The following is a 25,031-nucleotide window of genomic DNA, read 5'->3' on the forward strand; positions in this document are numbered from 1 at the left end:
CCTGGCTGAGGGGAGTGACCCCTGATGGGAGACCCCTGCTGAGGAGTGATCTGGCCAAGAAGGATGACCCTGCTGCCCAAGGGGAGAGACATGGCCATGTCCAAGGGGAGTCTTGGCTGGTTCTCACCCTGGTGGTGCAGCTTGGCAACTGCTTGCCAAAATGAGCAGGTGTGAAGTCTCCTCCCCTGGGGCCTTTGGTCCCCATTGCACAACTGCCAGCTGTGAGGGAGTGAGACCCAGTGAGACCCAGGTAAGTGAAGTGAATTCAGGCATGGAGTGAGTTAGGTGAGCCAGGAGCATCCATATCTTGACTGCTTGGGTTCACGTCTCTTGGTCTTTGGGCCTCCATGGCCCTGGCCTCTCACTCCTCATTCCTTCCCTGTCCTCAGCTCCGAGTTCCTCTTGTATGTACAGGTCCTAGGATCATATCGAGATTCCTGTTACTTGAGTTGTCCTGTTAGACCGGGGTGTCCCTTTAGAAGTGAGCTGCACCATTGATAAAGCACTTGACATTGATAAAGCTCTTGTTGGACAATTGGGTAGCAGCCTTTTACCGAGCAAATCACATCTCTCAAGAAGTGAGCAGAAGCCACGAAGCAGTATCATGAAGAAAGGTAGAACTTAATGAAGATGCAAGACGTTGGCCATGGCCCACATTAGTTATGGGAACCCAGGAAGATAAACAGACAAATCTGAAAAGGGCAGCCAGAGAACCAAGAATTGCATACATCCCCAGAAGAACATCAGTATACCTTGGAACATATAATGAGCAAGAATCAAGAACAAATGTTTAGATTATTAATGGCTAGCAAAAAAGATGATCCAGGTATAATAATGAAGTTAAAAGAGCAGCATTCCAAAATTTACGTGGCACATTTTAACAACTCTGAAAGGTTCTTTCTTGATGCATCTAGACACGTCCTTGAAGCACCTCAACATGAATTGGAGAGGAGACACTTGGAAGCAAATCAGAATGAATTACAAGCACTTATTGACCAAATAACTGAAATGACAACAGTAATGAAGAAAGCCATTGGAAATGATCAGCAGCAAGGCCACAAGGAACACAAATATTTCAAGTTGAACAAGAAAACAAAGGCTTGAGAAATTTGCACACCAGTGTTCCTAGTAGTGTTATTCCCGGTTGTCAAAAGATGAAAACAACCCAAGTATCCATCAATCAATGAATGGGTAAACAAAAATAGTATATGCACATGATGGAATTCTATGCTGGTGTAAGAAGTGAAATTGGGATACATGATAACATGGATGAATCCTGAAGACATTAAACTGTGAAATAAGCCAGACACAAAAGGACAAATATTGTATTATCTTATGAATATGAACTAAATGTGAAGAGTGAACGCATGGAGTTAAAAACCTAAGTAGGGACCTGAGGTCGCTCAAGAGATTAAGCACCTCTTGCCCACATGGGAGGTCCCAGGTGTGGTTCCTGGTGCCTCCTAAAGAGAAGACAAGCAGACACAGCACACAGCAAATGGACACAGAGAAGCAGACAGTGAGTGCAAAAAACGAAGTGGGAGAAAAAAATAAAATAAGTCTTTAAAAAAAACACAACAAAACCCTAAGAGTATAGATTACAAGGAGATAGGATAAGGGCTGAGAAAGGGGTACTGATGCTAAATGTATGAAAGTTTTAGTTAGCTTGACTGTGAAAGTGTGGAAATGGATTGAGTTGATGGTAACACATTATGCTGAATGCAACTAACTTTTCAGATGAAAGGGGGAAAATCTGTGGATTTAGAAATATTTGTTTTCTTTTGTTTTTTAAACAAATATCCAGTATATAAATTTTTCAAGGCCAACAAATACAGAAATCCCCTTTTAGACCAAATGAAAGCTGTTTATTTTATGATGTTTATAGAATAAAAGGATAAAAGAAGAATGTCAAAAGAAGAATGTTTTTTGGCGGTGGACTTGGCCCAGTGGTTAGGGCGTCCATCTACCACATGGGAGGTCCGCAGTTCAAACCCCGGGCCTCCTTGACCTGTGTGGAGCTGGACCATGCGCAGTGCTGATTCGCGCAAGGAGTGCCCTGCCACGCAGGGGTGTCCCCCACGTAGGGGAGCCCTACGCGCAAGGAGTGTGCCCCGTAAGGAGAGCCGCCCAGCGCGAAAGAAAATGCAGCCTGCCCAGGAATGGTGCCGCACACACGGAGAACTGACACAACAAGATAACACAACAAAAAGAAACACAGATTCCCGTGCCACTGACAACAACAGAAATGGACAAAGAAGATGCAGCAAATAGACACAGAGAACAGACAACTGGGGTGGGGGGGAGAAGGGGAAATAAATAAATAAATAAATCTTTTAAAAAAAAAAAGAAGAATGTTTTTAAACATAGTAAACTTAGCACAAAGAAAAAAAAAGTTTTATGGACATATTTGTAGCATTTGTGGGAAGAGAGTTTTCATACCTGCTCATCTTACCATGTTCCTAGAAATAATATCTGCTGGGATGTTTTACTTATTCTAAATAATTTTATTTTCTTGGATTATACAATTAATGCATATTCATTATACAACCGTAGGGATATAAAGTGGGGTGAGACATAATTCTACATAAACCACACATAAGTGCACTGGCTACCCAGATTTATATCTAGTACCATCTCTGCAACTCTGAGACTCCTTCCCCTACTGTTAAGCTTGTTTAGAGTGCTAGACTATTACAGAAATTGATGATGCACTGTCTAGCAATTATTTCCTTAATTCAGTGTGATAATTAATAAAAATTATTCTCAAAATCTGGCAAATGGTGGATCATTATCCATAGATGCTACTGTGAGCTGCCAAAAGATTTTATGCCTTCTGGAGAGATTGGGATGTGATATCTTGGTATATACAATGCATTGCTTAAGAACACAAGCTGATCCTGATTCTTAAATATATTATTTATAACTTTCAGCAAGTTGATTACTCTTCCTAAATCCTAGGTCCCTCATATTTAGAGTGAGATTGTACAGCTTCAGAGGGTTGTTGTGAGGAATAAATTATATATATATATATACACACACACACATACACAATATATATGTGTGTATATATATATACACACACACATATATATATATAAAGCACCAAGCACTAACATAACAGCAATTTCTTAACAAATTGCAGTGTATTAATGATTTTAATATTCTCCTTTTTATATGCTATTCTGTTGCCATATGATATTATCCAGTAAGTTCTTTATGCTTTAGTTTGGTGGTGGCAAAGATATTAGGATTTGGAGAAAAAAAAAAAAGATCAGGTCTAGCACTAAACTGCCACTAGTCATGTGAATCTCCATGTCTTCATTTTTAAAAATGGGGAATGTAATTGTAGGAGTTGTCGGGGTATTGATGCAGAGGATTTAGGCAAAAGGAACCAGCATAGTTCCCATTCTTCCAATATACAGCCATAGTTGCTTTAATTTGTTTTTTAATCCTTAATAGAGTTATATGAATAGATATCTAAATAGAAGAAATAGTTTAGCATTCTAACACATATCCTTAGGCAATTCATCTGTACAGCAAATCCCTACAGCTTGTTCACTTACTCAGTGATAATTATATACCTTTGATCTCAAACTTGTGGTTTTTAATATTTATTTCACAGAATTCAAATGTGAACTTTCTGTCACTCACCTCTTTAGTGTTATTCTTCTGTGAATCCATGATTTAATGTATCCAATATTATTAATGTTTTTGTTTTAAAGCAAATGTTGATGATTCAAAAATATAAAATGCTTTATAAAACAAGAAGGCATATATGGTTTCTATAGTCTTCTACACACATTTGAGCACATAAAATGCCATACTTTTATTGTTTACTTTTGACTTTCATTTATTATCGCTCAGTCCTCAATTGTAAGAGCAAGGAAATCTTGTTCTATTTATCTTTTACATTTGAGTAGTTTGTCATAAATAAGCTCAATTTGCTCAGCAAATAGGCTAGTGGCTGTTGTGATGCTTGTTGAGTAGGGCCCAGAACTTTTCAGTTTCTCTAACACGGTCACATTGGTTTGAACAAAATGACACAGAAAGCACTGCCTGTTCCATGTCTAAGCCTGCATGAGAAATTTTCTTGGAAATTGAGGATTTTGGAAATATTAGAAGCCACTGGTTCCTTCTGTGGTCTTTTTAGACTTCTGGAGATTGTCCTTAATTTCTATCATTTCCTAGGGCTCCTCTAACAAAGTACTACAAATGGAGTGAGTTGAAACAACAGAAATTTATTGTCTCATAGGCTAAAAGTCTGAAATCAAGGTGGAGGCAGAGCCATGCTTCCATTGAAGTCTGTAAGGAACAATATGTTTCATGCCTCTGCTACCAACCCCTGGCATTCCCTGCCTCAGTCGTCACATGCATTCTGTCCTCTGACTGTCCAAATTTCCTCTTCATGTAAGGATACCAAATTGGATTAACAGCCCACTATTCCAATAAGACCTCATTTTAACTTGCCTAATTCTACTGTAATGACCCTAATTCAAAATAAGATCAAATTCCAAGGTACTTGGGATTAGTAGTTATATAAATCATTTTGAGGGAAGCGGACTTGGCCCAATGGATAGGGCATCTGCCTACCACATGGGAGGTCCACGGTTCAAACCCTGGGCCTCCTTGACCTGTGTGGAGCTGGCCCACGTGCAGTGCTGATGCACGCAAGGAGTGCCGTGCCACACAGGGGTGTCTTCGGCAAAGGGGAGCCCCATGCTCAAGGAGTGCGCCCCATAAGGAGAGCCGCCCAGTGCGAAAGAAAGTGCAGCTTGCCCAAGAATGGTGCCGCACACACAGAGAGCTGACACAAGATGACACAACAAAAGGAAATACAGATTCCCAGTGCCGCTGATAAGGATAGAAGCTGTCACAGAAGAACACACAGTGAATGGACACAGAGAGAAGACAACTGGGGGGGGGGGGAGGGAGGAAGGGGAGAGAAATAAATTAATAATAATAAAAATAAATAAATAAATCATTTTAGGACATGCAATTCTATCCATACCAGACCCAGTCTGGATAAGGGCTTACCAGATAGGAAATATTTTAAATATCTATCATTTTAACTATTCTTTCAACAGGTTACAGGAATTTAAATAGACATAACTTTACATGTATCTCTTACATTTTGCTTACTTGGGATTCCTTGTTATAGTTTATAGAGTATTTTATACTGGCCACAGCATTAGCTGTCTCTCCTAATGTTGTGTAGCCTAAATATTGATTTGCAAAATTTTGTCCAAATTATTCATTAAAAATGTGACCATAGGCCCAAATACTGTGGCATATGCTGTTAGAGAAGCCCCTGCAGTTATAATCTATACTCTTCAGATATACTTTATTCACTCAGCCTCAAATTAATTTGACCGACATTGTATCTAAAAGATATTCCACAGACTTTCTCAGCTGCCCTCTTAAAATCAATACATTCAATGCTCTTGACTTCTTTTTATTTAGTATAGTAACCCTATCATAATGGGAAAGAAATTAAGGTAAGTGTGGCTTGACATTATTTTTTAATTAGTGTGGTTTCCTAATTGACTCAGTATACTCATAAATTTTCTACAGATCATAGTGTCCTAGAATTTGCTCAGATTCCACATATTTTATTCTGTGCTTTGAGACCTCTATTTTAATATTTTTGAAAATACACACAGTACTTTCCCATTTCTATTCTTCTCATTCCTGTTGTGTCCTTTTTCAGAGATTTGCATAAATGCATTATCAATCACATCTACATGTACATTGTGTACTTCAGGATAAAATCTTTCAAACGTTGAATTCATTTCAAGTAGTTAGACTCTCATATATTTCTCATTGAATTTGAGTCTCTATTTCTATTTTATAGTATTTTCTTTTATTATTTTCAGCTTGAAGATCATTCTCCTTAATGAAAAATACGGAAGTAAAATAAATAGGTTTCTTTTTCTTTGTCATCTGTTAACACTACACCATCAATTCTTCATAATGAAACTATCCCTTTTTTGTTCTTCTTGATCCAAATCTAATCGTTTGCCTTCTGCCTTTTTAAAATCTTGATTTATTTCAAACTACATGATATATCCTTATGTATTTTTGTGTCGTCAAGCAGTTTGACTTTGACCCTTATACCTCTTCTTCCACTGATCACCTGACTCCTACTTATGTGCTTATCTCTTCCTTAGCTCTGGGCTCTCACCTCTTCCATTGGGAAGATTCAGGATATCAGGGGTAAATCATTTTTATGTTAGTAGTGCTTCTAGAATTGCTAATCTCACGTTCTAGTCCCAGTAAGCATGTTTTGTCCCTTGTATCCTATCCATTAAGCATGGAAACAGGGTTAGCCTTACAGATTTCTTAATATATACTCAAAAGTGAGGTCCTGTTCTCTAAAACTAAATCACGTTTCTTTAAACATGGCCTTGTTTCAGATCCTCCCTTCTTGTGCTATACTTCATTTGCCAGGATGCCTGTTATTTCTTGTTGGATGTATGACAAGGACTGAAATTTTCTACTACCACTTTCTATAGCCACTTCATTGAAATTCTGGTCAGTGTTTTCAATTGCTTCTTCCCTTTGCAAATCTGCCAAACTCTAGTTTGTAGATTCCCCATTAGTTGTGCCTTTAAGGAGGAAATTTCCAGGATTCTGCCTATAAGAGATTCATGTATAATCTTTAGAGCGAAGTCCTACTATATACTAAAGGCATATTTGGAACCTTTGCCTTAAAGAATTGGCCTGTACCAAATGTCAATCATGGTTTTTGTGTGTGTTTGGGTTTTTTTTGTTTTTTTGTTTTGCTAACAACAGAGCTTGATCTGAGCAGCCTTGTCCATCTTATCCATGTCTTATTTTTCCTGATTTTCACTAATTTTTTTTTTTAAAGAGGAGGTGATCTTAACCAGGAGGGAATCACATCCTGAGAGTCTCTTATAACTGTAATCACAAAGATATGACATTTCTCTGGGAGCCAAAGGCAAAAGAGCAGCTTCTGGATGTCTTTACCCAAACTACTCCTCTTCTGGTGTTTCAGTCCACAAACCCAGTCATATCTGAGATAAGCAGTGCATTAGGAGGTGTAAACTCTGAAAAGCTGCAAAAAAGATGGGGAAAAAATAACTTTTATTGGGCCTTACTATGTGCAAATACTGTTATAAGTACTCTATATGTATTAGCTTAGTAAGTATTCAAAACAAGCCTATGAAGTAGTTGCTGTTCTTATCCCTCTTTTACAGATATGGAAACTGAGGCACAGAGAAATGTGGTAATTTCCCAATGGTCACATAGCTAGTATATTGTTGAGTCAGGTTTTGTACCAGGTATTCTGGCACCATAATCAAAGCTATTATTGACCAGATTATCTTATCTCTCAGAAATGATGTTCATGAAAATGGTATATAGCAATACAATTTAAATAATGAGGATTCTATTACAAATTTCATTTCTTGTATTAATGACATAGTATTAAATCAATTTGTTTTGAAGAAAAAGGGAATTGAAGGATATGCCATATGTAATCTATCCTTACTGTATTAGTCAGTGTTCTCTAAGGAAACAGAATCAACAAGGGGTATCTGTCAATACTAAGAGATTTATCAGAGTCTCTCACACAGCCATGGGGATGCACAAGTCCAGGTTCCACAGGCAGGCTGCAACCAGGAGCTCCGATGAAAGTCCAGTGAAGATTCTTGATGAGTTCTGGGAGATGTTGAAGAGATGAGAGGTGGAGGCGTCTTTGGGACATGGAGCTGCCCTGGATGGTGCTTCAGAGGCAATCACTGGACATTGTAAATCCTCACAGGGCCCACTGGATGGAATGGGGGAGAGTATGGGCCATGATGTGGACCATTGACCATGAGGTGCAGAGGTGCCCAAAGATGTACTTACCAAATCCAATGGATGTGTCATGATGATGGGAACGAGTGTTGCTGGGGGAGGGGAGAGGTGGGGTGGGGGGTGGGGTTGAATGGGACCTCATATATATATTTTTAATGTAATATTATTACAAAGTCAATTAAAAAAATAAATAAATAAAAAAATAAAAAAAAACAAAGACTAGCTGGGAAATTGTCTTTCAATGCTGGAATCAAGTCCCCTTTTAAGGCATTCAACTAATTGGGTTAAACATCACTCATTGCTGCTGGCAGTCTCCCTGATTGATGTAATTATAACCAGCTATCTATGATTTACCACTACAGAAAAGTCAATGGTGACAAAAGTCCATAAATGCCCTTGTATTACAGTTAGCCCTGTGCTTGCTTGACCAAACAACTGGACACAATTACCTGACTGCATTGACACAGTAGCCTAAACATTACACTTACCTTCCACCCAGGATAATTCAGTTTGTTGGTTTATCTTATTTTCTATAGGAAAAGGATAGAAATAATTTAGTTTTATCTAATCCAAGGTTATTTCATATTATAGTACATCATCAAGAAAGTTTAAAAGCCATTGATGATCCTGAAATGAAATTGGGAAAGCAAAAGGAACAAAGTACTTAGAAATACATTATCAAAAAAGTACAAGATTCAGTGTTTTGCTGAAAATTACAAAATCTTGTTGAAAGAAATTGAAGACCTATATATATGGGAAAATGTTCCATGCTCATAGATCATAAGATTTAAAATAGGGCAGCAGACTTGGCCCAGTGGTTAGGGCATCCATCTACCACATGGGAGGTCTGCAGTTCAAACCCCGGGCCTCCTTGACCCGTGTGGAGCTGGCCCATGCGCAGTGCTGATGCGCGCAAGGAGTGCCCTGCCACATAGGGGTGTCCCCTGCGTAGGGGAGCCCCACGCACAAGGAGTGCGCCCCATAAGGAGAGCTGCCCAGCGCGAGAGAAAGTGCAGCCTGCCCAGGAATGGTGCCACACACACGGAGAGCTGACACAAGATGATGCAACAAAAAAAGAAACACAGATTCCTGTGCTGCTGACAACAACAGAAGTGGACAAAGAAGATGCAGCAAATAGACACAGAGAACAGACAACCGGGGTGGGGGTGGGGGAGAGAAATAAATAAATAAATCTTAAAAAAAAAAAAGATTTAAAATAATTAAGATTGTAATATTACCCAAATTGATCTATAGGTTCAATGCAATCCCTATGAAAATGCCAATGGTATTTTTTTTTTTTTTCGGAAATGGAAAATCTGATCCTAAAACTCATGTGGAAATGCAAAGGACTCATAATAACCAAGTAATCTTGAAAACCAAAAATAGAGGAGGACTTAATTTCCTGATTTCAAAATTTTTTACAATGCCAAGCAATTATGACTATGTGATTCTGGCCTAAAGATTGACATATAGATGACTGGAATATAATTGAAAGTCCAGAAATAAACCCTTACATTTATGGTCAGTTGATTTTCTGACAAGGGTGCCAAGACCATTCAATAGGGGAAAGAACAGTTTTTCAATAAATGGCACAGGGATCAACCAGTTGGATGTCTACATGAAAAAGAATGAAGCTGTACCCATTCCTCACACCATACAGAAATTAACTCAATATGGATCATAGAGTTATATGTAATAATGAGCTAATATAGTAGATCTTTGTGACCTTACCTTAGCTTCGATATAACAACAAGATATATAAGTAACAAAAGAAAAAGATAAACTTTGTGCTGCTACTGATATCTTTAAGAAAGTAAAAAGACAACCTATTATATAATGGAAGAAAATATTTTCAAATCCTATCTCTAAATATGGGGATTGTGTTTAGAATTTATATAGAACTCTTACAAGTCAACAATAAAAAGACAATTTAAAAAATGAGCAGACTTTAAATAGCTATTTTTTCAATATTGATCAGATATTTCTACTGAGAAAACAGCATATTGCTTATGTAAAGGAGAGATGTTTAAAGGAATTCTGTTCATTTCTACAGAGCATGTACAGAAGGGTGGATTTGGAGCTGAGAGGCAATGAACTGTAATTGGCTTATACCCCTGTTTATTATGTTACAGTTGTGTTATGTAACATATCTATATACAAGGTACTCTCATAATTTTTACTTAAACTGTCATCTGTATTTTAAAGAAATAAAGAGGAAACATAACCTTTTTTCTTTACCCAGATATTTACCATTTTCTGTGTTCTTCATTTCTTTCTGAAAATTCGTGTTTACCATTAGTAGCATTTTATTAATCCTAAAAAATTCCCTTTAGCATGTCTCATACTACAGATCTCTTGCTGAAAAAATTTCTTTATTTTCTCTTTTATCTGGGATTTATTTCACATTCATTCTTGAACGTTTTTTAACTTGACATTGAATTCTGTTGACATTTTTCTTTCAGCACTTTAAGTATATTGGTTTGATCTTTTACCCACCATAGTTCTTAATGAGTAGTGCACAGTTATTTAAGTCGTGTTCCCTGTATGAAAGGTGTGATTTTTCTGTGGCTACTTTCAAGTTAGTTCCGTAATCAGGTGTTTGACTCTAGTCTGCCTAGGCATTGTTTTCTTGATATTCATCCTGTTTGAGTCTCACTGAACTTCTTGAAGCTATAAATTTCTGTATTTCACTAAATCCAGGAAGTTTTTAGCCATTACTTCTTCAAATATTTCCTCACATTCTATTTTCTCCTTATTAACTCTAGTACAAATATGAGGACATTTTGATACTGTCCCTGAGATGCTGTGTATCTATCTTAAAATCTTTGCATGTTAATTATAATCTTTGGATCATTTCAACTTTGAACTTCATTAACTGTTTTTTACCTGGAAAGTAGGTAACATTTTCCTCATTATTCTCATATCAGTAATTTTGGATTATATCTTGGATATTGTGAATTTATGTTCTGTAGAATCTTGATTTTGTTGTAGTCATCCTAAGGGTGTTGATATTTTTTGTTTTATTAATCAGTTAATTTGATTAGGCTGCAGTACAAACTCTATCTAGCCTGCTTTGAGCAGCAGCTCCAATCTCAGTTTAGACTTTTCAGCTGGATTTTTTAGTTCAACCCATATGTGTATGGTTTAGCCAAAAATTTGGGCAGAATTTATACACATAATTAAAGGTTCTTCTCCCATGACTCTCTTTCTATGGTTCCTATTTCTTTCTCCCTGTAGTTTCCCTGGACTTTGTTCTTTCATTCTTCCAGCCAGAAAGACAACAGGTTTCCATCACAGTTGTAGCTGCCGTTCATCAAGCCATGACTAGTTTGTTCTCAGGCAAAGTTGTTAAAATAGAAACTCACCCATGTTAGTCTAGTTCTTCCATGTTTTGATATCTCTGTAGAACCCATCTTCTTTTGTTCATTCTACAGAGCCTTCATGTAGTCGGATTTTTTTTTAAAAATCATTTTTAGAGTTTATAGCTCTTATCTGTGGAATGTTCCGTGTGTTTAAAATTCTGTCATGTTGAATGTAGAATTCCAGATCATTTACTTTGACAAATGTGCTATTATAATATTTAAGGAAGTGTCATACATGTGTCAAATTTATCTCCTTGAGAAAAATAGATAGATATTCTAAAAGTGGGAAATAGCTGTATTTCCTGAGTTCTTAATTGAAAACAATAATACTGTTCTTTTTCAACAAAAAGGGATTTATTAAGGGGTATAGAGAATTTGCAGAATTCTAAGATAGGTTGAAGAAATAGACTTTTTAGCAGAGCTTCTAGGAATGTCTCCCCAAAACCACACAGCAAATTTGGGCTGTGAAGGTTGTTGCTACTTCTACCATGATTAGGGCAACAAAAAGGTAGGAGTTTCCAAAGCTGCCAGCCCCTGAACAAATGCACTTCTGCCAACATCAAGAATCTCCCAAATTCGTAATATTCTTCCACCATAGCAGTTCCAGAATCCTGCTACAAAAGCCTCAAGTTATGGTATTCAAAAAGGATGCCCTGCAACGGGCATTTCTCAACAAGTAACAATAAATATCAAGTTTGAATAATCTAAATTCTATTCTTCCCTACAAGAAGAAATGTAACTTTATTTTCTTTAGATTGGAAGCATGCTCAAAATAATCCCTAAATGGATATTAAGCAGGTTAGTCAATTTGCCATTGGCCACCCCTCTGATTATTCAGTATTCTTATACCCCTTATTCCCTATTCAGACTTTCCCTAAATAATAGCCACAGTTTTATAACATTGATAATATATTAATGCGGTGTAGAAACAAAATCTTTAACCTCTCCCGAAAGGAATGATTCAAAGACTCACTAAACATTTCATACACATGATGATCATGCCTGTGCTGATTCAATCACAATTCTAGCTTAATACTTTGGAACTTATGTACTGAATTATAACATAAACCACTGCCTGAATACGTTACCCATGTGCACACACTTATGTGCACACACACATGTATGAAAAGGAGAACCTTTCATGAACCTCATTTCTAGAACTGGTTTCAAGATCATAATCATTACTGACTTCCTTCCTTCCCTGTCATTCACATTCTCCCTTTGTCCTCAGTCAGTGCTTTGGTTGTTTGAATTGACCCCAGACTTTCATCCCTGAAGGATATGACCTCTCAGTGGTCCTACGTACATCAAGGTGCTGTAGTCTTCTCTTCTGTAATTCCTCTGAACATGTCAATACTATGAGGCAACCCCTGGGTTCCAAGCATAATCTTCCCTTCTTCCCTAGATAATTGAGATCCCCTCTACAGTGACCCCTTGTGTTAGGCATCCAAAAGAAGTGCTGATGCAAAGTACCAGAAATCTGTTGGCTTATACAGAGTGTTTATTTGGGGTTAAAGCTTACAGTTACCAGGCCCTAAAGAATACAACTAACTCAAGATTACTTCCTCATCCAAAATCAGTTGCCAAGTGTTGAAGCAAGATGGCAGGTGATACCTCTTTCCTCTTAAGGCTCCATGGGCCCAGCTTCTTCCATTCTCAGCTGTAAACTGGCAAAGGGCTCAGCTGCTCTGTTCTCTTCAACTGCAAACTATCAGGTGAATGACTCATCTCTTTCCGGGGGCCCCAGCATTAAGTTTTTTCCTCTTCCATATCTATGGAGTTCTCTTTCTTCCTCTGTGCATCTTCTGTGTTGTCCTTGAGTGAGTTTCCATATATTTAGCCCACCAAGGAGGCAGGAACTTAACTTTGAGTCACCTTAATGACGTGGTGAAATCAATCTTGAGTTAATCAAGTAAACGTAAAATCTTTGTATTTAACGCAATCAGAGGGTATCATGTCCAGAGGAATAGACCAATTTACAAACATAATCTATATCTCTTTTTGGAATTCATAAATATCAAACTGGTACACGCTCTTTTTGCCCAAATGGCATGAAGAACCCCAAATGGCCAGGTGGAAATCTCAACTTCCATTTCCTACAAACCATTGTTGAGTACTTTGCTTGGAACTTCCTTCACTTTGGTATTAAGACCTCAAAATCATCAGAACCCAAAGGCAAAAGAATGGGAAAAACTCTTTGCCAGTGGATCATTAGGTATAATATTGAGAGTTCCCAATCTCATTTGCATAAACCCTTAAACTTCTCAAACCTGTGTATTATGGTTATGGGAGAAAGAGCAGCATATATTGGTCAGTGATTTAGAACAGAAATTTCCTTACAAGGGTATTCTCATAGTTGGAACTTTACCAATTGCTCAAGCGACACTTAGTTCTGCTTCAGTTCCTGTTTGATACCACTTTTACTTATAATACAGATATTTGATGAAAGACTATTGCTGTCCAAAATTTACTTTAGATAACATTCAGTTCAAATGGGAAATTCTGAGAATATAATCACTTGGTGCTCCATGGTCAGGCATTCAATCTCTAGTAGGGCCAAATAGCATAAGCAAAATGTTTTATTTTTCTGTAAAGGATGTTATTTACTTGTCAAAAAAGGCATTGCTTTGTTTCAGAACCCAGGGGCCCTCCTCTATGATTTTCTTACTGGGTCTGCTACAAGCTTCAGTATACTGATCAGCTCCAAGCACTTTAAGCACCATTGGATGGATTATACTGGTCATAAAGTTCAGTGGCAGAGCTTCTTGTTCCCCTACTTGGATCAGCCAGGGATATTTATATACTACTCTCAACTCTACCCAAACTTGTAGCCTTATGATTTACTCAATATATGCACCTCAGTGGTTAAACCAAATGGACATATGCTGCTTCAGACATCTACAAAGATACTTCAAGCATGTCTCTTTTCAGCGGTAGGAAATACTTGGTAAAGCAACCAGTCTTTCACTTTGGAAGGAATATTCTAATAAATTAGACACAGAAACTTCACAAGTCCCCCAAATTCATACCCCTGAATTCTGGAATTTTCTCCCACTCTCTAAAATGGATATATCTCCCACTCTCTAAAATGGATATACCTACTATATCAGCATGATCAAGGTAGTGGAACAACATGGGAGGTCCGCAGTTCGAACCCCGGGCCTCCTTGACCCGTGTGCAGCTGGCCCATGCGCAGTGCTGATGCATGCAAGGAGTACCGTGCCACTAAGGGGTGTCCCCTGAGTAGGGGAGCCCCATGAGCAAGGAGTGCACCCTGTAAGGAGAGCTGCCCAGCGCCAAAGAAAGTGCAGCCTGCCTAAGAATGGCACCGCCCACACAGAGAAATAACACAAGATGACGCAGCAAAAAGAAACACAGATTCCCGTGCCTCTGACAACAACAGAAGCAGACAAAGAAGATCGAGCAAATAGACACACAGAACAGACAACCGGGGTGGGGGGAAGGGGAGAGAAATAAATAAATAAATAAATAAATAAAGCTTTAAAAAAAAACAAAGGTAGTGGACCAGCACGATGTCCTGTGGAATATTAAAACAATCAGGAACCCTGTGAACTAACTAATGTTATAGTGCCAGCAAGTTGATATAGTATTAAATAGAACAGGAAAAAAAAGCATACTGCTGTCTGCTAGATGAATGCAATCAGCTGCTTTTTTTGTCTGCTTATTGGGATAGTGAAAAAAATTCCCACATCAAAACCTGCCAACAGATATCAGGAGTGGTATTCAGCCTTCCAGGAGAGGAACTAATCCGAAAGAGTAACACCATGTAATAAGTTTATGATAATTCATAATGATTCTCCAAGATTCTTCTATCTTCTGTATAAGTCATAGAGGCAAAATGATTGGGCATGTGGTAGGGATCCCACTCCTACATATTTCAAGACTTTATTAATAATGTGGCACTGAGCTCTGCAAATACCCCATATTAAAATAGAGATCAAGGCATCTGTGGGAAGTATGAGTTAACTGGAGTGACTCCGTAACCCACAAGACCACTTAGAGAGCTGATGCTTCTGCTTTGATAAAGAACCTGCCTAATTAGGAAGTCTCTGACACAGCTGCAGGATGAGCCAGAACCATCCCATCTCTGCCACAATTGGTACCAACAAAATGCAAGCCTTTTGTACTGCTTCTTCTCTTCTATAACTCACTTTTAAATTAAGGTCTCAAATGAGTACTTCTGATTAGCTGAACTAAGATCATATCCAGAATTCTAATTGTAGAGGAATCTGGGAAAAATAATTTTTAGCTCTCAAGCCCATAAATACAGGAAGACATGCTAGAACAAGTTTGCCTTAGGTGTTTAGTGAGGCCTTCCACAGGTTCTGTAACAGTAGCCTCACTTGAAATATTGTGGTCAGGCCTTCAGATCAGATTCTCTAAAAAGTTCCACTGTTTTTACAAAAGGACAAGTGTCCATTAAAATGTAAGGAAGCACAGAGACCATTTTTACACCAATGTTCACCAAATTTTTAACCACATTAATGGTTATGTACTTAGTCTTTGCTCCATATGAGCTCCAGTCATGTTGGAAAGATAGTAATTGTAGCTATAACTACAATGAACTATAACTATAATGAATTCTTCTTCACACTAGTGTTCTTTAATAGAATTATTTTTAACTTTAGAATTCTAAAGCCTTTATTTCTAGTATTTAAGTGAATTATATTTATACCATATAACCTTCAATATTTTTATATTATAATCCTAAATTATACTAATTTTAATACTTTTTTTTTTTTTTTTTTTATTTATTTAATTTCCCCCCCCTCCCCTGGTTGTCTGTTCTTGGTGTCTATTTGTTGCGTCTTGTTTCTTTGTCTGCTTTTGTTTCTTTGTCCGCTTCTGTTGTCGTCAGCGGCACAGGAAGTGTGGGCGGCGCCATTCCTGGGCAGGCTGCACTTTCTTTTCACGCTGGGCGGGTCTCCTCACGGGCGCACTCCTTGCGTGGGGGCTCCCCCACGCGGGGGACACCCTTGCGTGGCACGGCACTCCTTGCGCGCATCAGCACTGCGCATGGCCAGCTCCACACGGGTTGAGGAGGCCCGGGGTTTGAACCGCGGACCTCCCATATGGTAGACGGACGCCCTAACCACTGGGCCAAAGTCCGTTCCTAATTTTAATACTTATTGAGCATGTATTAATGCCTAGTGCTATGTTAAGCATTTTTACTAATTTAATATTCACACAACTATGAAGTGGGTGCTATGACTATCAGTGTTGTGCAGATGCTGAGGCATAAAAGGTTAAGTAAGTTGCTAATACAAGCTACAAAGCACTAGAGCTGGGATTTGAGCTCAGGTGGTGTTGGGCTCTAGAGTATGCAAATTTCCATCCCCACTCTCCAAAGTCCCTTTTATTTTCCATGAACTTTCTTTTTTACTTTGAAGTATCACCTAAAGAATTAAATATTGATAAAGGAGTTAAAAAATTAAAGCATTTCTAAAATACAAAGGAAAAGATTTTTAGAGCTTAATAAGAGAGTAAATTTTCTTTCAGATACAAACAAAAATGTAAAAATCTTGAATGTAAAAACCTGAAATAAGTAGTTCTGTAACAAGTAGAGTTATAAAGGATGTGAATTTCAGCCAATTACTTTAGTAAGAAACAATGATAAATAAATAACTGATTTCCTGTGGTGATCACTTATGTATGTGTATAGCTGTCATTAAATTGATTTATTGTAATAGTGAAAACAGTTATTAGGAGCTAGTTATGCATGTCCAGATTTATCATGGCGATATCTTTTTAAGTCTATAATCTGTTCAACTTTATTTTCAGTGTTTAAATTTTGCATTTAAATTATATCATTAAAATATCACTGTGATAAATTTTTATAATGTTCACAATATTTGATAATTATCTACATATGTGTTCATACTACTTCATATAGGTGACATTTCCTAGTTAAACATGGCATAATTTGTCATTGTCAACAAACTTTTCATATGTAATAACAATGTGTTCTAAATATTATTTTTTCTCAATGTTTTAAACTCATATAGAGTAAACACAAAGTATATGACTGTTTCTGCATTTTAAGATATTACTTGAAAGATCCTTTCTCTCAGCTATATTAAAGGGTAGATTTAAAAAATGGGATTAAATAATCAAGTTATCTCCCACTGTCCTTTTAAATATATTTAATGTTAGGTACTTTTGTAGCCTCTCAATAAAATTCATCACTTAGTTAATACAAACAGATTCACTCTAGTAATTAAACATGTCCAGTCTAGGTAATAAAAGAAAGTTATTGATTTCATGATGAAGTTTTTCCTGTCCTGCTACAGAAAGAATTCTTCAGTTGAGAAAGGATATATAGTCCATCCTTTGCTTTTTCTACCTTTTCTTCTCTTCCCTCCTAAGCTTGCTAACCATAGTTTTTGATTTCTGTAAGGTTGGGTCATGGAAGAAAGAGAAGAAATATGGGAAGCAAAAATGTTTTTACATATGTGGTACTATGGTAATGTCTTACCATGTGCATTCTGTGGCCTTTGGAGGTATTTAATGCTTATAGTATATAAGATCATCATGACCATCAGAATCTGATGGACCCTCTTTCATTTTTTTATGTTTTAAAGCATTTTATGGGTAATATACAGAAGAAAATGAAAATCAATTTTATTGAGAATGAAGTATAATAAAATTTTATTCCATTTTTCAATTTAAAGTATCACCTAAATTGGGTAATATCTTCTATATGCAATTCACTGCTCCTCAACTGTGACATGGGTCTCATCCATCTTTTATATGTTGACACCAGATTTCAAATATATATCTAATAGATTCTAGCCTTTGCTTTTGATTTGGTTTTGTGTACTTAATCCTTATACTTATCATATTATTCATAATTTTGTTGAAGGAAGGATGGCTTATACTTTCTCCATAATCATAAAACATTGTCAGTTTTAGCTTTCTAAGCAGAAATTTTAATAATTCAATGAATTTTTAAATTTCTACATCATTTATTTACTTCTAATAACCTTTACATACACACCTACCTTTAGCACATTTATCAACAGTACCAAGTGCAAAAATAGTGCAAAAAATGAAAGAATAATATATCAGATGTTTCTTTAGAAAAACAGAATGGTCCAGATTCTTGTTGCAAAATATTATGTGATGAAGTCCTCTTATTGAATGACTACCTGGGTAAGAATATCATATAACCCCTATTTCCTTATACATATATTGTTACTCTTAAATTATTGAGTATGAAATTATACATCTAGGATAAACTAATTTTATGATATTTCAATTATGAGATCAGTTTACCAGCATCTTTAGAATCTAGAGCAATGCTATCTTTCTCTTAGCATTCATCTTCCAATGTGTTTAACTACTATGAAATGTCTTCCTCTGTCAATATTCTTTTCTTTGTTATTATAATAGAAAATGAAAAATCCTGAAATCTCAGCTGTGATCAAGGGATGCTTAACAACAGACTACAAAGATGGTGTCTTCTGTTTTATTTTATATTCTCTTGAAAGATGATAAAATAATTTTGGACTATGCTTTAAGAAAACTGAAGGATGAGGAGATAGTGATAATTTACTTCACTTATCCTTCCAGGCGAGTTCATCAATTTTTCATTTTCTAATTATTTTCATCCTATTTATTTTAGCATTAGGAAAAACTGCTGAATATTGATATAATTCCAGGATAAGGATGTAGAAAAAGGAAAATAATATATAGTAAAAATAAGATCACTAAAATCCTATGATGAAGTGGTTGGAGACCTCTGAGCCAAATTTGATGTGCTGCCTGATTTTGTAAATAAGGTTTCATTTGAACATAGCTGTGCCCATTCATGTATATATTGTCTGTGACTGTTTTTGCACTTGTTTTAGTGTTTTTCACTATATTTGGGAAATTTTCAGCCATTATTTCTTTGAATAATCTCTCCTCCCCTTCTCTTTTTTTTTTTTCTGGCACTGCCACAATGTGTATATTGTACACATGATGGTGTCTCACAGGTTCTTTAGGCTCTGTTCACTTCTTCATTCTTCTTCTCAGACTGGACAATTCAATTTTCCTGTCTTTTAACTTCACTGATTCTTTTTTCTGCCATCTCCAATTTGCTATTGAATCACTGGAGAATTTTTAATTTCTGTTACTATTGTCTTCAGCTCTATTTGGTTCCTTTTCATAATTTCCATCTCTACATTGATAACTGCTTTGTGTTCATTAGTCATTTTCCGTATTTCCTCTTTCTCTTTGAACATATAGTTTTTAATGTCTTTGTCTGGAATGTCCTAAGTCTGAGGTTGCTTATTGATGTTTCTAATGCTTTACTTTTCTTTTCCTGAGCCATCACTTCCTGTTTCTGTGTATGTTTCATTGTCTTTTGTTGAAACCTGGACACTTTGGTATTTTGTTATTGCTAGAATTTAGACTCAGAAGCAGCTATTACTTAAGCTTGTATCTAGCTAGTGTTATGACAGGGATTTCCTTGTATGCCAGGTGCTAATAACAACAACAACAAAATAAAATAAAGGAAAAAAGAAAGGTAAACGACTTTCCTAGTCTTTGCAGATTGACCTCTTTGAGTGCTCTCCTTTAGAGCTTATCCTTTCAATGAGTTGAAAGAATAGCTCCATGCCAAAATGTAGGGGCCCCCCAATCCTTTTTATGCTGTGTCCTGTCTTGTGAGGCCCTAAGAATCCCCCCCACTTATATGGATAGGAATGTCTCTTCTTTCCTCAGAAACAGTTTCCTCATTACCCTGGCAACAGTTTCCTTGTTACCCCAGGCACTGTAGTATATGTCTTATGGCCAGCAGTCCCTTGTCCCAGGCAGCCATGACTTGACTGCTCTCCCACAGCATCCCATAGTAAAGCTATATCAACTGCTTTCAATATATAAGGCAAATTGTGGGACAGAGCCTGTCAAGCCACCACCAGATAGATTGGGCCAAACATCCGTTCTCCAAATACATGCATGAGACTTAGCCTGCTCCCTTCCAAACTGGAATCAGGGACCGTGGCTGGCCTATCTTTTTGGTTGTTCATTTCGGGCAGTTCTTACTGGTTGTTCAGAGCTTCTGAGAGAGGCCAGGGCTCTTAAGCACCTCATTCCACCTTCTTGATCAGAGCCTTGCTGTATTTTTAATAGGTAAATTTTCTCTTTGATCTTTGAAAAGAATAAATTTGTAAAATATCACTCCTCACAAATAGTTAGAATTACTCAAAAAAATAAAACTGAACCTAATGGACCTGATAGTATGCTAAGTATAAAAGTCTTAAACTTCATTCATGGATACCTTTATGATTTCTTTGGGCATCTTCCCTTCCCACCTCTGTCAAGAGGGCATAAGCACCTCTATTCAGGATGGTCTTTTTTCAATCCTAGAAATTTAGGAATACTTCTGGATTCTCTCAGCTCAATGTGTTTGCCCCTTTACAAGGCAGGACTTGATTGTCCCCATAATGTCACTTTCTCTCTCTTGGGCCTGTGGACAACAACTTTGCATTGACAAATTCTGGGAGATAGCCCATTCCCTTTGATACCACAACTTGTACTCTCTTTTATAGGCCACTTTAGCTAAGGCTCTTGCCTTTTGGATTTCTCAGGCATACCTCTGACCTGAGTCCTCTGTGTTCTCCAATCCATATTTAAAGTAGTTCCCTTTTTTTTTATTAAATTGTCTTTTTTTTAAAGATGCATAGATCACAAAAAATGTTACATTAAAAAATATAAGAGGTTCCCACATACACCACACCCCATACCCCCTTAAATAGTCCTCTTAAAACCCCTCCCTTTTAACTTGCAGTAAATAGAGAAATAATTCCCATCTGTCTCCCCCGCAATGTTTAAGAGGGACCTAAAGTGCTCTAGTAATTCTCCCCAAAGACATCTTCAGACTTATTCCTCTCATTCTTTTATATCCTCATATATATTTCTTATATATACTCCTACTATGGGTAAGGGTTTGTAGTCTCTCACTTGAATTATTATTATCATCTCTTGATACTTCAGCTAAAACTTCTGATTGAGCATCCTGTCATATATTTCAAAATATTAACTGCTATAAAAAATCTTATCACGTATATTATCATCAGTTGTCTATTTCACAATTTTGTTTGAGCTTGCCCCAGAATTTTGTTTGACACCTTTTTATATTCTACACAGCATTTATCTTAGTGGTAAAATCTTAGCAATTGCCCACTAAATACATTTTGACTTGACTTGATAGAAAGTAGAAACCTGATTGTTTTTATATTTAGTTTCAGGTACAGCAGTATATCTCTCAGAGTCTGGTAACCCTGGGAAGTTGCAGTTTGTTGAGAAAATCTATTATATCTCTGCTTCTATCAGAAGTAAACAGCTTCACTGATGATCTGGGAACCGTCAGTCAGGTACTCATCATTTGAAACCATAGCTGTTATTTATAGTTAATGTAGCTATAGGTTTTCCTTTTCTTCCTTTTTCTGCTTTCCTCTCATTGCCAGGCTGATATTCCAGTTATTACTTATCTCTAATATATGTGAATACTCTTACTGCTTTCTGAAATTGCATAAAGTCACTTTCAGGAAATAGTTTTCAAAATAAAATCACCTTTTTGTTCTTAATTGTATATACATACCAAAGGTGCCATTAGTGACAGCAGAGCGGTGCTTAGATGAATGGCCTTAAATCTCTCCAGCCAGGCAACATGTTTCTAAAGCATTGCAGTAAGAGAAAAGTAAAGTGGAGAGGATGCTAAATGAAGTGTAACCTCTATTCCAGTGGTTCTCATCCCTAGCTGATCATGAGAATCGTTTGGCTAACTTTTAAATATGCCATTGACAGACTGTATACCAGTCCGGTTAAATGGGGGCTTCTATGGGTAGGACACAAGAATTAGTATCCTTAAAGCTCTCGGAGTAGTTCTAGTGTATAGCCAGTGTTGAAAATTAGTGCTTTAAGCCTTTATATCTGAACTGTCTTTATGTATCACTGCTGACAAATATGTCAAGGGAACTTAAATCATTCCCATACTTGAATGCTGACACATATTTATTTTGTGTTCGCTTTGTTGCTCATTAACATTCTGACCATTTTAATAGTAGAATTAAAATGATAAAGAAAATCAGTCACAGGTCGAAATACTTTGGAGAAGAGTAAGAAATTTAGTAAGGATATATTATATTTTTATATATTAAAATATAAAAGCTATATTTTAATAGTTTTTAACCAAGTATTTTCATCTAAGTTATTTACATTTTATGATATAATTTCAAATTAATTTATGTAATTGAATTCAGTATATGACATAGCACATCATGCAGCCAACAATTTTTCAAGTGACTACTGAAATGCCAAACTCTCTTAAGAGTTGTATTTGATGCAAAGAAAAATTATCATCAGTGATCTCAAGGATCCAAAGATACATTCTGAGAGAGAAATAAGACATACTAAATTGAAAAAGAGTGGAGTATGAAACTGTATGATATGGGTTATAGAAGTTATAAGAATGAAGGAAGTGATCAAGGTAGGTTGTAAGTCCCCAAAAAGAATTCATGGGAAAGGTGGGACTTAAAATGAATTTAAATTGAATAATCAGAAGATAAAGAATGTAGAAGCACTACGGTTTTAACTGACAAGACGTGTGCCCAGGACTGTGAGGAAACAAAGTAGGTCTTGGCATTTAAAAGCAGGAAGTCATAAGGTAAATGAGGTTGACTGAATTGGTTTATTTGTTTGGAGAATCATAAAATGTAGAAATAGAAATATTTTAATATATTCTCATTTAATTTTCACAATAGTTTCATCAAATTAGATATTCTTTTTACCTAATTTATAGATGGGGAAACCAAACTTTAATGTACTTAAGTATTTTAACCAAGATTGCAGGAATTGCATATGCTAAAGCCATAATTCAAATGGAGTTCTTCTGACCCATATCACTATGTAATAGTAATAATAACTACTACCAAATTTTCACAATTAATATTTGTTCATTGATTTCCATAAATTGACCCAGTAATCCTTTTAACAATCCCTCAAGATGTTAGCATTGTAGTTTAAGGACAAGGAAACTATTAGACCATGTTCTTAATAGTAGATCAAAGGATCTTCTCTAGACAATTTAGGCAGAAAGTGATTCATGAATAGCTATGGAATTGTTGGGAGGGCTGAAGAGAAAGACTGTGGGCTGCACTTCCATTAATGACTACCACAGCCATACAGCAGCATTGTGCTACCAAAACAGTTACTGCCTTTGCCATCATGACCAGGAAATTGCCTGCTGAATTAAGAAGTTACTGCTGTAATTGCAGATTCTAGAAAAACAAAGTCCTTCTATAATGTGCCATAGCAAAAGATATGCCCTATGCTGCCTCTCTCCCTATGTGACTCAGTTTCAGTTAAGTTTAAGTGTGTTTAGCTAAACCAATGCTATATTGAGGCTGCTCCCAGGAAGGAGGTGTAGAAAACGTAGTTTAATGTTTTTTCAGCTCTTTCACCCTAAAAGGGTGTTAGAATGACTACTGATATAGTCACTTCAAGGTGTCCCTCACATCTAAAGCTCAGAGATTGAGGAACATGCTATTAAGATGGAGTTAGAGTAGGAGAGGGAATACAAAGTTACAGGGGAAAGGGTGTGGATACTGGGAGACCATTTCTTTCAGATTTTCAATGCAGTCAATCTCATAAGCAGCAGTATGGATAACTACTGAATATAAGTGTTTTCCAGAACTCAAGGAATGATTTAATGTGAAGGAAAGAGAAAAATAATGGACACTTATAGATTGTGAAACTAAGATTCGGGATAAATTATATAACTGAAAGGTAGTAGGTAACTGGGAAGGGATGCTAGTTTGGGGGAAGAAATAAATTGAGTTTGGATACATTGAGTTTGAGGAAACATCAAGTAATCTAAATCTAGGCAAGTGGAAATATGAAATTAGAATTTGAGAGAGAGGATAGGGATATACATAAAAATGGAAAAATGCCACACTGTAGAAAGTAGTAATGATAAATATAGCTAGAAAGAGAGGAGGGACTCAAAAGAAAGGTAAGGTGGCTGTAGTTGGCCAAAGGCTAACAATGCAAAAATACCAGTAATGGTTTGGATTTTAAAAGGGGGATTTATTTGGGGGTAAAAGCTTATAATTCCAAGGTTGAAAAGCTGTAAAAATCAAGGTACCATCAGAAATGCTTTCTCAGCAAAGGTCAGCTGCTAACAGGTCCTGAACTCTTAACAGGTGGTGAGGCAAGATGATGGGTATTCTTCCAGAGCTCAGCTGTGGGTAATCAGGCATCTCTCCCTAGGCTCCTTCTTGAGTCTCTCGGGGCTTCTCTGCCTATAGCTGAAGGCAAACCTGGAGTCCTTTCTCCCTCACATGGCAGGATAAAGATGGTAGCACTACTCTTTCTCTGTGTCTCCATTTATAGTGGAGAACCCATACACAAACAATGAAAGATAAAAAGCTTTACGTTAATATATATCTTGGATGACTACTATCAATATCAGGATTAATTAGTTTAACATATTTCCCAGATATAAAAACAATGTATATGTTATTATGTATAATAAGAAAAATATACAAAAATTTATACATAAAATAGGACTTACTAAAAATTATTTTGCATATATTGTGTCTTTCTAGCTTTCCTTATAGCTTTTCTATGCAAGGATTTTTACTATCCAAAGTATTTGTATCATACAGTACAGTTTTGTTACCTGCTTTCTCATGTTATAGCAATATAATACTATAGTATGGCAATTTCACATGATTTTAACTTTTAAGATAATGTGATTTTTAGTAACTCAATAGTATATTTTTCTTTATTAGAGGAGACAGGGGTTTACAGAGCAAGCATGCATAAAATACAGGATTCCCATAT

General features: G+C 36.6%; 1 protein-coding gene across 1 annotated transcript in view; it reads left to right on the forward strand.

Moving 5' to 3' along the window:
• Positions 1-25,031, forward strand: part of MEI4 (meiotic double-stranded break formation protein 4) — a 290,904-nt gene that overhangs the window by 163,051 nt on the left and 102,822 nt on the right. Inside the window, exon 3 of the mRNA XM_012520930.1 lies at positions 21,428-21,559. Within this exon, the coding sequence (XP_012376384.1) occupies positions 21,428-21,559 (132 nt within the window). The remainder of the gene's footprint in view (positions 1-21,427; positions 21,560-25,031) is intronic.

This window comes from Dasypus novemcinctus, chromosome 11 (genome assembly GCF_030445035.2).
Source record: "Dasypus novemcinctus isolate mDasNov1 chromosome 11, mDasNov1.1.hap2, whole genome shotgun sequence".
Taxonomy (NCBI): domain Eukaryota; kingdom Metazoa; phylum Chordata; class Mammalia; order Cingulata; family Dasypodidae; genus Dasypus; species Dasypus novemcinctus.